The sequence below is a fragment of the Daphnia pulex genome, chromosome 10 (genome assembly GCF_021134715.1).
Source record: "Daphnia pulex isolate KAP4 chromosome 10, ASM2113471v1".
NCBI lineage: Eukaryota > Metazoa > Arthropoda > Branchiopoda > Diplostraca > Daphniidae > Daphnia > Daphnia pulex.
Genome location: NC_060026.1, coordinates 6,597,376 through 6,611,268, shown reverse-complemented (window position 1 = coordinate 6,611,268; position 13,893 = coordinate 6,597,376). Strand labels below are relative to the sequence as shown.

At 36.8% G+C, this 13,893-nt stretch overlaps 3 protein-coding genes across 9 annotated transcripts; 2 read left to right on the top strand and 1 right to left on the bottom strand.

The window, feature by feature from the left end:
• The first annotated feature begins 42 nt into the window (after positions 1 to 42).
• Positions 43 to 1,352, top strand: LOC124206146. Its single transcript, XM_046603826.1, has 3 exons — positions 43 to 435; positions 510 to 713; positions 774 to 1,352. The coding sequence occupies exons 1-3, from the start codon at positions 171 to 173 to the stop codon at positions 1,289 to 1,291; spliced, it is 987 nt and encodes a 328-aa protein (XP_046459782.1). The 5' UTR covers positions 43 to 170; the 3' UTR covers positions 1,292 to 1,352.
• A 562-nt stretch (positions 1,353 to 1,914) lies between these two features.
• On the bottom strand, positions 1,915 to 2,830 carry LOC124206147. Of its 2 annotated transcripts, XM_046603828.1 has the most exons (4): positions 2,493 to 2,830; positions 2,288 to 2,411; positions 2,184 to 2,221; positions 1,915 to 2,121 (listed from the first exon to the last, which is right to left on the bottom strand). In XM_046603828.1, the coding sequence occupies exons 1-4, from the start codon at positions 2,658 to 2,660 to the stop codon at positions 1,993 to 1,995; spliced, it is 459 nt and encodes a 152-aa protein (XP_046459784.1). In that variant the 5' UTR covers positions 2,661 to 2,830; the 3' UTR covers positions 1,915 to 1,992. The 2 variants fall into 2 exon arrangements, with proteins under 2 accessions (XP_046459784.1, XP_046459783.1); XM_046603827.1 differs by having other exon boundaries at positions 2,184 to 2,411; positions 2,493 to 2,821.
• Positions 2,831 to 2,913: 83 nt separating this feature from the next.
• LOC124206145 (putative ATP-dependent RNA helicase TDRD12) lies at positions 2,914 to 9,150 on the top strand. Of its 6 annotated transcripts, XR_006879584.1 has the most exons (18): positions 2,991 to 3,078; positions 3,135 to 3,689; positions 3,781 to 3,982; positions 4,045 to 4,170; positions 4,224 to 4,504; positions 4,562 to 4,762; positions 4,831 to 4,985; positions 5,046 to 5,330; positions 5,392 to 5,649; positions 5,720 to 6,148; positions 6,218 to 6,580; positions 6,644 to 7,180; positions 7,247 to 7,312; positions 7,388 to 8,260; positions 8,332 to 8,429; positions 8,499 to 8,728; positions 8,794 to 8,976; positions 9,059 to 9,150. XR_006879584.1 is itself a non-coding variant. In XM_046603824.1 (17 exons), the coding sequence occupies exons 1-17, from the start codon at positions 3,006 to 3,008 to the stop codon at positions 8,883 to 8,885; spliced, it is 4,779 nt and encodes a 1,592-aa protein (XP_046459780.1). In that variant the 5' UTR covers positions 2,914 to 3,005; the 3' UTR covers positions 8,886 to 9,150. The 6 variants fall into 6 exon arrangements, 4 of the variants coding, with proteins under 4 accessions (XP_046459780.1, XP_046459779.1, XP_046459778.1 ...); XM_046603824.1 differs by having other exon boundaries at positions 2,914 to 3,033; positions 8,794 to 9,150; XM_046603823.1 differs by having other exon boundaries at positions 4,045 to 4,155; positions 8,794 to 9,150.
• Positions 9,151 to 13,893: the final 4,743 nt, after the last annotated feature.

Below are 13,893 nucleotides of genomic sequence, written 5' to 3'. Positions count from 1 at the left end.
TGTTATAAGGTCCCATAAGAAAAAAATTGAAAGTTCTCCGTCAATGATCTTTCCTCAGGGCATGGTTGCTACGAAAGTGCTGCCATCTGCCCACACAATCTCTAACTGAATGGCTTACTGCAGAAACGAAGAATTCACGTTTTAATGGCGGAAATGCAGATTAATGTAAAATGTCACGCAAACCATGTTTCGTTTTTAATTGTAAATCTTCTTATAACAAAGAAAATGAAAGTCTTGCGTTTTTCCATCCACCGAAGTTGTGTCTAAATTCCTGGCAGGAAATTATTAAAAAGCCAGGACTCACTTGCCAGTCCAGAATTTGCAGTATTCATTTTGAAGAGAACGACATACTCAAAGGGAGAGAAATTCAAGGCGTGTTTTACAGTTATCCGAAATGGAAATTAAAATCAGGTGCTCGGCCCAGTAAATTGCTAGGTATTCTCAAATTTTAATTATCCATGACAATGTTAAGTTATACTAATACTGCTAATTCTGTATGTTTCTAACAGGAAATGATGTCAGCGTACTCGAAAGACCTGCTGCAAAGAAGTATGTTCACAGTGATAGGTTTAAGTCACCATATCGAAATATAACAGCAAAGTCTAAAGCTGCTAATCCTAAGCTGCAGTTGGACAATCAATCATTTTTGTCGAATAACAACACCAATGTATTGATCCCATCACATGCAAAGAAGTCAACGTCAAATAGCATAGGTAAATTAAAAACTAAGTGTATTAAGATATTTTTTAAAAACATGACATGTTATGTTACAGCTATACACCAACTTGACGCTGAAAAAGGAAAAGTAAATGATATGGAAGCAGCTGAACCTGTGGCATTACCATGTGTAACAACAGAAGACATGTTCCAGGAACCTACTACTGAAACACTCCTACACATTCCACCTGAAAAAGAACTACAATCTGAATCTGAATCTCAATTGAGAGTAGAATTTGAACCAAATGATATGGAAGTGGATGAACTGATTGGAGCACCGGGTGAAATGACAGAAGAAATGTTACGGGAAGTGGAAAAGATTATTTCGTCTCAATTTGAAGATGACGGTCATTATTTAGTGAGAGATAGTTACGAAATTTGTATGTCAAAAATCAAAGTACTCAATCTTTGTCCTTTTTTTTGTGACACACACCGTGCTGACTCGTATCCTTATTTAATAATGGAATTCGTACAAGTTAGATATCATTTTGAATCAAAGCGTTTTCAAGAACGTAATTTGGCAGAAGTTGATAGTAACGTGCGACAAAATTTCAAGATGGCAAAACTTGCTTAATTTTTTTTTTCTAAATGTAAATTGTATGTATGTTAATACACATTACAAGTTATAAATTGAACCAATGAAATCTATTGTTATCATCTGAAATTAATCTTAATTAGAAAATCGTCAATCAATCTGTTTAACGGATGCGCAAAGCCGCAAAGTACGCATAGCTCTGATTTGTTTACGAGGGACTTAGAAAATTTCTGTGTTGTTTCAGTGTAAGCTTCCACCCTTCCAACACCAGGTCGCGGGGCTGTCGCAGCAACCAAAGATCACAAAAAAATCAGCTGCCTTATGGGACCTTATAACACAGACAGTGGGAACCATTATATCAACAACCATGCCCTTGGTGTAACAAATACAAATAGGGAATAAATTATTGATAGTCTGTAGCTGTTGCTGTAGACCCCCCCCCCCCTTTGGAGTATCCAGGAGAAACAAAGTTTTGTAGACTCCTTTTGTGTAACCAAAAGGGAATCATTCAAACTGACCAACGACGTACGTGGTGGACGTGGTATCTTATTAGTTATTTGACAGTCAAAGTGTCCCGTATTTGAAACTTTACCGTATCAAATTATCTTTTGCTCATTTCCTTAGTAAATAAAGTTATTCAATGTATAATAAAAGTATTTATATGAGCTGTCTAAATCAGTTTATTATCACTTATATGGATTGAATCTGAATATTAGTGAGTACAAACAAAAAATATAACTTCATAAAAGATTCAGACAATCCAAATAGGAACCAGACAACAGATCAGAGGCAGGAATGCCCAATATCTCAAGAAGCAGTTGGGCTGTAGTGATTCCATCTGCTGGTGTTTGACTGTCTTGTAGTACCACCTGAACATAAGGACATGACTATTTTAATAATGTTATACATTATGCACCACTGGTAAACTTACTTCAAGTTCAAAAAAATTTCCTAAACCTACAACCTCGTCTATATGAATTCGTGTTTGATTAAAATGCGACAACATCCGTGTCTTCTTTACAATGCCATTCGTACCAAGAGCCATTTGTAGAACAGCTTTTAATGAGGTCGGATCAGTTACCATTGATTTCGAATAGTTAGATAATTTTGGTCCATCAGTATCTGGTCTCTCATAATATATAAGTTCTCCAGTGCCATTCTGAATACAGAATAATACATTTTATTTAAATTCTATTTACTATAGAAAAATAGAACATTAGATCAAATAAATATTACTAACTTTGAATTCCCTCAATTTTAGACGCCCATTTTCTGTTTTAAAAAACGTGTCGGTTTGGTCGATCACTTCTGCTTCAGTTTTGCACAACTGAGCTACCTTATTTACTATGGCTTTTACATCGTTGATTCTCGCTTTAATTTCAATGTTTCTAGCGGGGTTTTGCCACATTGCGAATAACCAAATAGCAATATTAGTTACCAACAATAAATATTACGATTTACGAAAGTAAGACAGGAAGTATTTCAAAAGGTTGGAAGAGATTGAGATTGTAGCCTAAGGCTCCTTGTCAGTTGCCAGAGAAACGCTATTGATGCACTTATTTTTCCAATAGAAATACAAATAAATCCTAATAAACGGGGGGGGAGCCGGGGGGAGGGCTAATCAGTGATATTCTGATATACAACTGTTATTGTTTCATGAAAAGTTAAAATAATTCGACGTAAAATAAATCATTGTTAAATTATGCTCATCGATTGGCAAATGGCAATATCTCATTCCTCTCACTAAAAAAAAATGCAATGCAGAAAGCAGAAATCGTATGGTAGGTGTTTGGGCCGGGCTACAGTGTCTTGTCAGCTGTTCATATGTACTGTAGTATACCTGACTGTCCCTTTTTTAAATTAACGATTTAATCATTTAAAGCGCTGATGCAGGAGGAGAAGGATTTTGCAGACTTCACAAACGGCCCTTTGTTAGGACGTTTCGACGCTGTTGGTTTCTCTGACTACACGAGGTATTACGAGAAAAGTAAGCGAGATAAAGAGGCACGTTTATTGGCTGAAGAAGTACAAAGAATGTCATTTCGGAGAGATGAACCACCAACCGTTTGCCAAAAACCTTTTCAGTGGCCGAAAGAAAATATTAAAATACCATTGCCAACTCAAGAAACCGCTACATCATCTACTTTGAATCCATCAATGAATTCAGAATTTAGTTTTGCGAGGGGCAGAAGTATTGCAGCCATAAAAGAACATTTTAATTCACACCAATCTAGGAAGCCTTCTGCAGAATTGTTGAAACAATTTACAACAAATAGTAATTCATCTTCTCTTAGAGCAAATTCTTTGCCACATTCAAGATTTAATTTCAATACTCCTGATGAATATGCTGATTATCCCTCAATGCTAAATACCAATCTGAATTCTCAGTATCATGTTCAGCAGCCAATATCCAAGAACCAAGACCCAAAGAAAACAGGTAGTAAAGTGAATGTAGTTCAAATGAATGTGCAACTTATTTTGTTTTCTTATTATTTATGTTTATGTGTTGTTTGTTTGTATTATTACAGTAGGACAAGAAAACAAGAAAACAAACAATGACACGTCTGAAAACGTGGCTTCAAAGCCTATGCCAATGTCATTTTTACCTGCTGGTATGCTAACTTCAGCCAAACCAATGGAACGTCTAAGGAACTACACTCGAAAGGAAGAAAAACTCAGAAGACCAGTTGCAGAGAGTATCAAGCAGTGCGACAGATCACAACCTGCTCAGTACATACATATATATAAATTTGCGAAGTAAGAACATATTTAATTAATTTAATTTGTTTCAGGGGTTTGCCAAATTTCTTTTCAACAGAAAAAGTGAATTTGATCAGGGAGGTACCTTCAGATAGTCAGAAATCTCAGCCTAGCCCACCTGTTGCTGCTAGTGGTTCAGTTTTGTATATTTTGAAAATGTAACAGATGTAAACCTTAGATAACATATCACAACTATATCATTGATCAATAGGAATCGCCGGGCATTACTCTTGAAGAGCGCTCTTGAACGATCTAAATCTAAATGTTTGAAAAAAGAAGTGATTGAAAAAAGCTGTTTTCCACACTTGCCGACCATATCTCCCTCAAACGATATCTCCCAACAGATTCCGCCAATTCATGAAAACGACGACATGACAGAATTGTTGCAATTGGCATCGGCTTCTACTGAAATCAAGTCATCCTCTTCCTTTATTAAAGAAAATGTACCTAATATGCTAAAACTTTCTAAACTAGCAGAGTTAATAGAAGAAGGTAAAAGAGTTGCATAATGAAATTTAAATTGTAAAAATTAAAGGACAATATTTCTAGGTCGCGTGCTTGTTCGTTCTGATGTTCCCCATTCATCAACGCATAACTTCAAGGATTTCCCTTTTGATATAAGGATTCATGAAGTGCTTAACTCCATGTCTTTTGAGAAACCAAAGACCATACAAGCCTATGTGTGGGAAGCAATCTTGCGTGGTCACAATGTGGCTTTTGTCGCCGGAGCAAGAGGAGGAAAAACTTTAGGTAGCGTAATCAAATGACTTAATTTTACATCTGTATATGCATGTTATGACTTAACATCGTAAATTTAGGCTACCTGATACCTATACTGAATAATTTGATGGACCTGAGTGAATACAGCGATGTGCCAATCGGCTGTTCGCCTTTGGTTGTTGTCATTTGCTCTTCATGGGAAAATGCCGAGTTGGTCCAATTTTATTGCTCTCGCATTATGAAGAAAAATTCGGTAGTTTCTAAAAGTTATTCTTCTTTTACGTTCTAATAAGTAAAATAATTTTCTTTTTAGGATTTCCGTTCCGCTGTTTTTACTGATGCTACCGAACGATCACTGAAAGTGGCTCTGCCTTATTTAATCAATGGAGTGACTTTGCTTGCCGCCACGGCACCTGCGCTCAATTTGCTGTTAACAAAAGCTAAAGATATCATTAGTTTTGATAGATGCTGTCACCTTGTGTTTGACGATGCTGACGTCGTGCTTAAAGAACATGGAGAATCTACAAAAAAACTGTTTAATTTTTATCAAGAATCTGTTCAACGGGCAACCATGGGAAATAACTTTATTCCTCGACAGGTGAAAAAAAGATTTTGAATGCAAAGTATATTTATACTGACTATATTTTATCTTCGTATAGATTGTGGCCTGTGCTAACCATTGGACAAAAGGAATGGAAGAAATCTCTAGTAAAGTTTTGAAAAACCCCTCAATTTTTATATCTTCGTGTATGGAGGCTGCTATTTATGGAGGAATGAAACTCGATGTTCGCCGTGGAACCCCTGAAGAAATGGACCGCGATCTGTTGGAAATTGTCCAATCAAAACGATTCAGTCGGACCATTATCTTTTGTCGTGGATCTGCCGAAGTCTTCAAAGTTGAACAAATGCTGTCAGAGGTACTATATATAAAGCTTTGCTTCAATAACTTATTTGAGCGTCAAGAAAATATTATGTTTCGCATTTCAGATTGGCGCGACACCCATCTTAGCTCACAATCAATCTATCGTGTCCGATTTAGATTTTACAACCGAAAGGTGGAACCATGCTCAGCCTGGTTCTGCTATTCTAATGTGCACAGACGATGTTTTAGAGCGATTGAACATAAAAAATGCACAAACTCTAATTCACTACTTTATACCACACCATTCCAAGTACGATTTTAGTTACCGCCTGTCATTCGCTATGGATAACTTCCACTTGAGAGCTTCGGAAGCTGATAGACCAGAAACTCATCTGCTTATTACAAAAGAGTTTAATAACTCTCTTCTGACGATCGTACGTTTAATGCAGCGCTTTGGGCACGTTGTTCCTGACGAGCTAGCAACTGAAGCTATACTTTCTTTCTGCGGTAAAGAAGTTCGAAAAAGAAGTCTTCCTTTGTGTGAAACTCTCAAGGTATAATAAGAAAATTGAAATAAAAATTTCGCTATTTTATGTAATTCAAGTTCTGTAAATATCTCTTAGGCATTTGGATTCTGTCGAAATATGAAGCTTTGTGGACTCCGTCACGTTATTCTGTCAACTTTGGACCAACCTGTTGTTCCACAGAACGGCATTGTTCGTATTCGGATTACAGCTGTCCGCACTGCAACACAATACTACGCTCGGATTTTGAAGCATCGAAACGAAAAAAATCAAGTGATCGATATGAGTGGATCGCATTTTGAAGTCAGTGCTCAGTTACGAAATCATTTTCGTGATGAGGCACAGCGAAAGAACTCAGTTGATGGAAATAAAGTTGAAATTGGAAATATTTACGCTCATCGAACCACTGACAACCTTTATGAACGTGTTCGCGTTGAATCTATACTTGAAAGAGATCACCAAGTAAGAAGAGTTCAATGTATACCATTTATTTTATTGTAATTTAAATGTGTTTTTCATTTTCAGGGAATTCCGATTGAAGTCACTGTAATTTCTATTGATCAAGGTTGTGTAATGTCATCCTTCGTCAAAGATCTGTATGAAATTCCAGACGATTTAAAGAATTTGGCTCCAGAAGCTATTGAAGTTTTTCTAGTAGGAGCTAAGCCATTTGATCGTAACTCAAATTGGAGCCGTTACTCAGTTGATTTTGTTCGGGAAAAACTGATGAGTAAAGAGTTGGAAGGCCGAATTGTATTGGCTTTGTCATTCACTTTATGGCTAGACCCATTACATGAGAGAAAGCGACTGGATGGCGTGAATTCCTCTGTTGTTGTGACGGACATTCTTAAAGATCTTTTGACAGCAGAGTTGGCAGACAACAACGAGGAGCATTTGGTAAAGCTGTATCACTTGTGCGAGACTGGAGGTATTGAATTACCGAATTATAGCTTTGGATTGGCTAAAAATAAAAGCGCAAATCCTATCGAACCGTCGTATGCGTTCCTCCCAATGAATGAAGAAACGCAAGTTGAGTTAGTCACCACTGATTCTCCACACCAGGTATCTATTTCATTCGCCGTTTTTTGTTATTTTAATGTTAAATATTAACATTTTATCTTTCCACAGTTTTATGTTACAATCAATAAATTCCAGGATACCTTGAGGTCTCTGGAAGCTGATATCAAGAAACAAGTGAGATTTCGTCTTGAAATGTTTCAATTAACTTGAAAAACTAACTTAAGTCTTCTTTATATTAATAATAATTAGATATCTAAATGCAAAAATGTGACATATGAAGATGCGCAACTGGGAAGTTTTTGTCTCGTGGAATCCCCTTCAGAACCTGGATCGTGGTGCCGGTGCTGCATAAAGAAGAAAATAGTTGAAGATGACGTGTGGAAATTCCAAGTCTTGTTCGTAGACTATGGAGATCATACAAAAGTTCCTCTAAATGCAATGAAAAGTTTACCTAATCAGTTCATCAGCCGTTTACCATTTCAAGCTATTGCTTGTTCATTGTATGGTGTTGGACCCAAGAATGACAGCGGTGGATGGACGGAAGAAGACATTTGTTTTTTCACATCACTCACGCGAGCCTCCGATGGATTTATGCATGTGTGGCATGCCCAGACGAAGTTCAAGGAAGCAGTCAAGGATGAAGTGACAAATGGCTCGCACTATCATGTCACTCTCTTGAATCGAGAAGAAAAAGAAATACCCAGTCTAGCACAACAAATGATCTCGAAAAATTACGCCATTTCCCTGGAAAATGAAGAAGACTTTCGTGCAATCGTACGTAGTTCAGCTACGTTGATGAAAGACATTGAAGAGAAAGAATTGAAGGATAGAGCTTGTGAATCACTGCAGCAGTTGGAATATGAAGAGGAATTGAAATTTGATGTTTCACCTGGTTGGATTGAACTGTTCCCAAAATGCCCGGAGAATAACGAGATCCAAGCAATTTCGACTTCCTGCTCCTCCAACACTGATTCTTCAGGAACTATTTCAACGTCGAAAAAGATGCCTACATTTCAGCAGACTGTTGGTCGGGATCATAATTTAGCTCTTATTGACCACACATTACCTCTAAAAGAAAATTCGAGTCGATTTCCTACCACTAAATGGGCACAAAGTGAACAGGTAATTCCGTTGAACCTAGCGCTTTTTAGTCTACTTTTAAATTTGCAATTTATTTCACATTTCCCATTTAGGATGTCATAATTACGTTTTTCGTCGATCACGTTAAAGAATATAGTCTTGAGCTTACGGAAAACCATTTGAGCTTCGTGACTGATGTAAATGGTTTAAGGTAAATCTCTTATTTAAACGGAACTGTCGATAACGTATGAAAATCCCATTCTTTATTTTTATTTCCCAGATATGAATTAAACACAAGCACATATGGTTATATCATTCCGGAAATAAGTTGCCATTCCCTTGTTGGTTGCGGGGTTAAAGTAACGCTCCGTAAGCAAGAAATAGGCGCAATGTGGACCCGATTTATCCATTCCCCATTAAATCAACCTTGGCTAACTCGCGACTTCAGTTATTGGTTGGACAATAATGTTTCCGATGATGAAGAAAAATTAGAGCCAATTGTGGATCCAAGTAGGATCACATTTCTTATTCGAAGAGGTTTCTTTTTGTCCTAAACACACCATTTCTTATTTCAGAATACGCATTCGACGAAAACCAATCTGAATCATCATCAAGCGGTTCAGATGAAGAGTGTTGTGATGAAAAGTGGCTAGGTGAAGATGATTGAGAACGACTGCTTGGAACGGTCATACGACAATCTAGTTTCGAAGATACTCTATAATTTTGTTCGCTCCATCTGATATTAGAGGTTTCCAAGGGTAACCCTTTTGTATTCATGCATTTGAATTGTGTTAGAAGAGCCTTGAGGTATCATACAGCTAATTTTTTTTCTATCTTCAGTCGTTTGTGATTTGATGCTGCGCCCTACGTTTTCCCTCGACTGTATGGCTAGATCATCTTTCCTACTACAATAAAATCCATTTTACTACATATATCACACATTGATAAACTCGTTAGACCATATTGGCTATAGAGGGTCTAACTCCCATAGTTCATAGTCCACAACTAGACTTGATACGATCTTGAAATATAACCCGTTGTCGCGTTATTTTGTGAAGCAATCACTAAGTAATATCATAACCAAATAAAAATGATGTTATAAAAAATGCAAAGAAACCAACAAATGTTCCACCTAACATGTTAACATCAAAACAAAATTTCCACAACAAAGATGTATTATTCTAGATCGATTCTATTAACCAAGAATAATGTTTAGGCATTTAGGGGGAGTTTGAGCTGAAAATATCTTCTCCCGGCTGGACATTGGTTGTAGTGCTTTTCTCACGCTATCTATCAATCCCAGTGGTTAAAAAAAAACGTAAATTGAATTCCTGTTGAAAAAAGATGACACCTAAGAATAATTTTTAAATCCTAAACTTTCGATATTTAGAACATTCATATTCAGGTCTAATATTTAGTAGAAAAAAACACACTCTTTACACGTGTTTGAAGGCTTAAATAAAAAGGAAGCGTGTGTGCAAATTTTTTGTTGTTGTGTTATCATAGTTAAGAGTAAGAGGGAATGGTTTGTTAGTAGAATCCCAGGTTGCTTTGATAAATGGTAGTGACACCATGCGGACTTTCTTCAGAACTATGTCTGAACACGTTTTTTTCTAAGTCTTTGGACTCCAACAAATTCTGATTTTAAAATTTTTTTTTTGAAAAACTCGCATTTTTGACAGAATCTAGGTATTCAATCAATTTCGCTTTAAAAATATAAAAACAAAAGGAAAAGAAAAAAAAGTGACTGTTGATTTCATTTTACGTCATGACTCCCATGGGTGCTCGACGCTCTTCCAACTTTCGTGGAGTCATGATATGAAAAAGCGGGGTAACAGGGAACTGATTGCAACATGAGATTTTTTTCGTGAGCTTTTTTTTTATGTTAATCTTTATTTCTAGTAAAAATTCTCCTTTGAAATATTAATGTATACTATTAAAAAAATACAAAACAAAATGTAAAAATTTTAAAATGTAATGAAATAGATTGAGTTCATAGAAATATATTTTTTTAGAAGCTAAGAAATGTTCGTCTTTTAATCAATCACCCTGCCAAGTTTGAATATGATACGATTATACAACGTGCAGCCACTATCGGATCGTGTGTTGGGGAAAGGAGACTAGCAATTTCTAGAATTTGCCGAATTAGTGGCATTTTTAGCTAAAATTCTAAAAATTTATGTAAGCATTTAAAAAATCTAAAATTGACAAATTTAACTTAAGAAATAGTGGCGTAACTTGCTGAATTGAAAGAATGGTAGAAAATGGAAACAATTTTGAGCAATTTCTACCATGGACTATACTAAAGCTATAGAGGACGGGACTCACGTCCTATCCCGCCGTGTTATAGCTTGTCGGGTGGATTTTTAATCATATTTTTAAAGAAGGGTCAATCGATTGAGATTTAAAAAGCTATTGTAAGTCTCCAATGCACATTTCTTGTGAAGATATTAAATTAAAAGATATTTGCGTATTAATTTTTAGAGGACGGGAGAGGTGTTCGTTGGTTGTCTCCACCTAGCGCTAAGAATTCTAAATTCTTCCATGGTTTTTAGAAAGAAAACAAACAGAATCCAGAGAATCACCAGAGAATCACAGATAACAGACGCACCTAATCATACCAAACCAAACCAAAACCAGAGAATCACAGAGTGGTCAACCAACAATCACCGCTAGGCGGCGACAACCAACGAACACCTCCGTCAATTTGTAATTAAAATATCATCGAAGTTAAATATTTGCCGCATAGGGATAATTTAATAGACTATAGCTCATTTCTAAAGCTCTATTGATTACAGTAACAACAAAAAAATGGTAGCCGACATAGGAATTGACGAAGTGACCCGTCCTCTAGCTTTAGTAGTCCATGTTTCTACATTTTGCGCCAAAATAATTTCCGCCAGGCGGAATGCGTAGTTGCCAAGTAAAATTAAATACACCCTTTGCTCTAAGCTAACGGTCTAACCATGGTAGAAGAGGGGATGGTATGTTCACGCACTAGAATTTTCCCATAAGGCTAGATCCTCGGTTTTTCAGGGGTTTTTTTCAAAGTCCTTGGCCCTGGTAAATTGTGCTGCCACCTTGCGTAGCGTTACTGAATCATGTTTTCTTGAATTGCGCTTCCAAAAAGGCTTAGAATTGGCAATTTTTGAACTCTTCAAGTAATTGGTAACCAAGTTCGAATTGGAACCAAGGCTTCGAGCACCCATGTGAGACGACGCAGGTTCAAATCAGCAATCATATTTTTTTTCCTTTTTTTCTATATTTTTAAAGCGAAATTGATAGAATACCTAGGTTCTGAAAAAAATGCGAGTTCCCTACTAACACGGCCCATCCTCTTTATGTAAGATGTAGATAAATATGGGATGGATAGATCCAGGTCGCAATTGTGGGGCGGTAGTATAGCGTAGGTATAAATTTATTCGGATCTAGGATGGGATCAAATAAAGAATATTCATCATAGATCCACCAGCGTATATTCATTAACATACTGATTGTACATCAAAGTAATATACTCGGGGGTATGATTTTGTTGTGATACCATTTGGTACATACACAGAATGTGCATCACAGTATAACCATATTAGGTACACAGTGGACGAAAAAGCTAAAAAATATCTCAATTTCCATTACTCCCAAACGTTTGTTCCTAAATTGTACGAACAGTTGGTCAAATGGTTAGAGAGGTGAGCTACGGAATTGAAGGTCAGTAGTTCAAGTCTCGGGGTAGACTTTTATCTTTTAATTTCTGACAGAAATCATATCCAAAGATGGATGTTATTTAAGGATACTGTGTATACACAAACCGGTATATTCAAGGGACATACAAATGGTACGTGCGGGGAAGGGGAAATAAGGATAAACATGAAGCATTCCATGGATATGCTGTTTGTATCTCCCTTATCCTTGGGAGTACGCTTCAGTCATATCCATGGTACATCGCTGTGTTAGTAGGGTTTTTTCCCATTTTTTTACAAAATCCTAATTGGTTTTCTTTCGCTAGGACTTAGACAAAAAAACGTGTTCAGACATAGTTCTGGAGAAAATCCGCTTGGTGTCACTCCATATACCGGGCAACCTGGGATCAAGCCTTATGGGAAAATTCTAGTGCGTGAACATACCATCCCCTCTTCTACCATGGTCTAACTAGACCAGGGTCACAGATAAAGACCACTGGTTGATTCTCTTCATAAGATAATTAACATGAGCAACTGTCACCAGCATTCTTGCTACCCCTCCTCCGATTTTCCCGATTCTGGCTTGCTTGTCCTGCCCTCTAATGTACGTTCTGTTCTTGATACTCTGCTTACTTCTATTCAATTGCAATGATTCAATTGATTTCTCTGCTTTTGCAATTGACAAACTCACAAACGTCAAAATTAAATACAATATGACTTGTCAATGGAGCAGTTACACATCCTGCGTTGCGCATTCTTCGCAAATGCGAAAATCTCCTTTGTGTCCAAGCTGGTGTGTGTCGCCTACAGCGTCTTATGGGAAAACCAAATTCTCCTCGGTAAAAATTTTTTTTTCTTATCTATGACTCTGATTTTCCCCCCTTTTCTTCCTAACAGTGAATACTTTATTCATTTATCTATTACCTAATTTTTATTTCTATCCCCAATTCCATCTGGTTAATTTTTAATTAATTTTTGTTTGTGACTGGTTTTTTTGTTGTCTCCTGTAGCAGAAGAATTTCGTTCGTAGCGTGGTCGATTCTGTCTAGAAACGTCTGCTACAGGAGACGAACAAAAAAACCAGTCACAAACAAAAATTAATTAAAAATTAACCAGATGGAATTGGGGATAGAAATAAAAATTATGTAATAGAGAAATGAATAAAGTATTCACTGTTAGGAAGAAAAGGGGGAAATCAAAGTTATAGGTAAGAAAACAACTGTTTTAACGGGAAGAAGTTGGTTTTCCCATAAGACGCTGTAGGTGACACACACCAGCTTGGACACAAATGAGATTTTCGCATTTGCGGAGAATGCGCAACGCAGGATGTGTAACTGCTCCATACAAATTTGTATGACAAAATTACCTAACACTTTTAAACGCCAGCAAAGAATTTTGCCAAGACAGAAGGAAAACAATATTCGTCTGCAACACCCTTGGTAGCCACGGTACAGTACAGCAGTTTATCCGCTAGGGGCAGGACAAGCAAAACAGAAACTCGGGGTCAGTAGGGATAGGGCTAAAAGGATACCACATGCAAAACCAGTCTTCTTTATCTATGCCAGAGTAATATATAATAATAATAATAATAATCTATAATATATCCCTGAGTAATTTGAGGAATTTAGTTTACTAAATTACCGAAGGTTTAGGGGCTCTAAATGCAGCACAAGTTACAGTAGTCTGCTGAGAGAGGCACCCCGAAAGTCTTTATAGGGAATTTTCCTGAAAAAGTGAATAGCGGCCATTTACTTTTTGACGGCTGTGATTTTCCCAGATCTGATAACAGATGACGCTACATTAAGTAAATATCAAACCCCTCAAAAAGCCATAGTAAGAATCGGTTAAAATAGAGTGGCCTTTTTTAACGTTAGGTCAATCCCACCCACATCTTAAATTACAAACTTACATCTAAAATTTAACTAACTCTAAATTCCGAAGGCCCCCAAGGGGCTTCATAACTAAAATTATTGTATTACTCTGACGGAAAAGGAAATG

What these genes read in the sequence shown, in the direction of transcription:
- LOC124206145 (XM_046603822.1), top strand. Translation starts at nt 3,006, where the DNA reads ATGCAATGCAGAAAGCAGAAATCGTATGGTAGGTGTTTGGGCCGGGCT. An exon ending in GACAGATCACAACCTGCTCA is followed by an intron (nt 3,983 to 4,044) that starts GTACATACATAT and finishes AATTTGTTTCAG; the next exon opens with GGGTTTGCCAAATTTCTTTT. An exon ending in ATAACTTTATTCCTCGACAG is followed by an intron (nt 5,331 to 5,391) that starts GTGAAAAAAAGA and finishes ATCTTCGTATAG; the next exon opens with ATTGTGGCCTGTGCTAACCA.
- LOC124206147 (XM_046603827.1), bottom strand. Translation starts at nt 2,660, where the DNA reads ATGTGGCAAAACCCCGCTAGAAACATTGAAATTAAAGCGAGAATCAAC. An exon ending in TAAAATTGAGGGAATTCAAA is followed by an intron (nt 2,412 to 2,492) that starts GTTAGTAATATT and finishes TTCTGTATTCAG; the next exon opens with AATGGCACTGGAGAACTTAT. An exon ending in GAAATTTTTTTGAACTTGAA is followed by an intron (nt 2,122 to 2,183) that starts GTAAGTTTACCA and finishes CCTTATGTTCAG; the next exon opens with GTGGTACTACAAGACAGTCA.
- LOC124206146 (XM_046603826.1), top strand. Translation starts at nt 171, where the DNA reads ATGTCACGCAAACCATGTTTCGTTTTTAATTGTAAATCTTCTTATAAC. An exon ending in TCGGCCCAGTAAATTGCTAG is followed by an intron (nt 436 to 509) that starts GTATTCTCAAAT and finishes TGTTTCTAACAG; the next exon opens with GAAATGATGTCAGCGTACTC. An exon ending in GTCAACGTCAAATAGCATAG is followed by an intron (nt 714 to 773) that starts GTAAATTAAAAA and finishes GTTATGTTACAG; the next exon opens with CTATACACCAACTTGACGCT.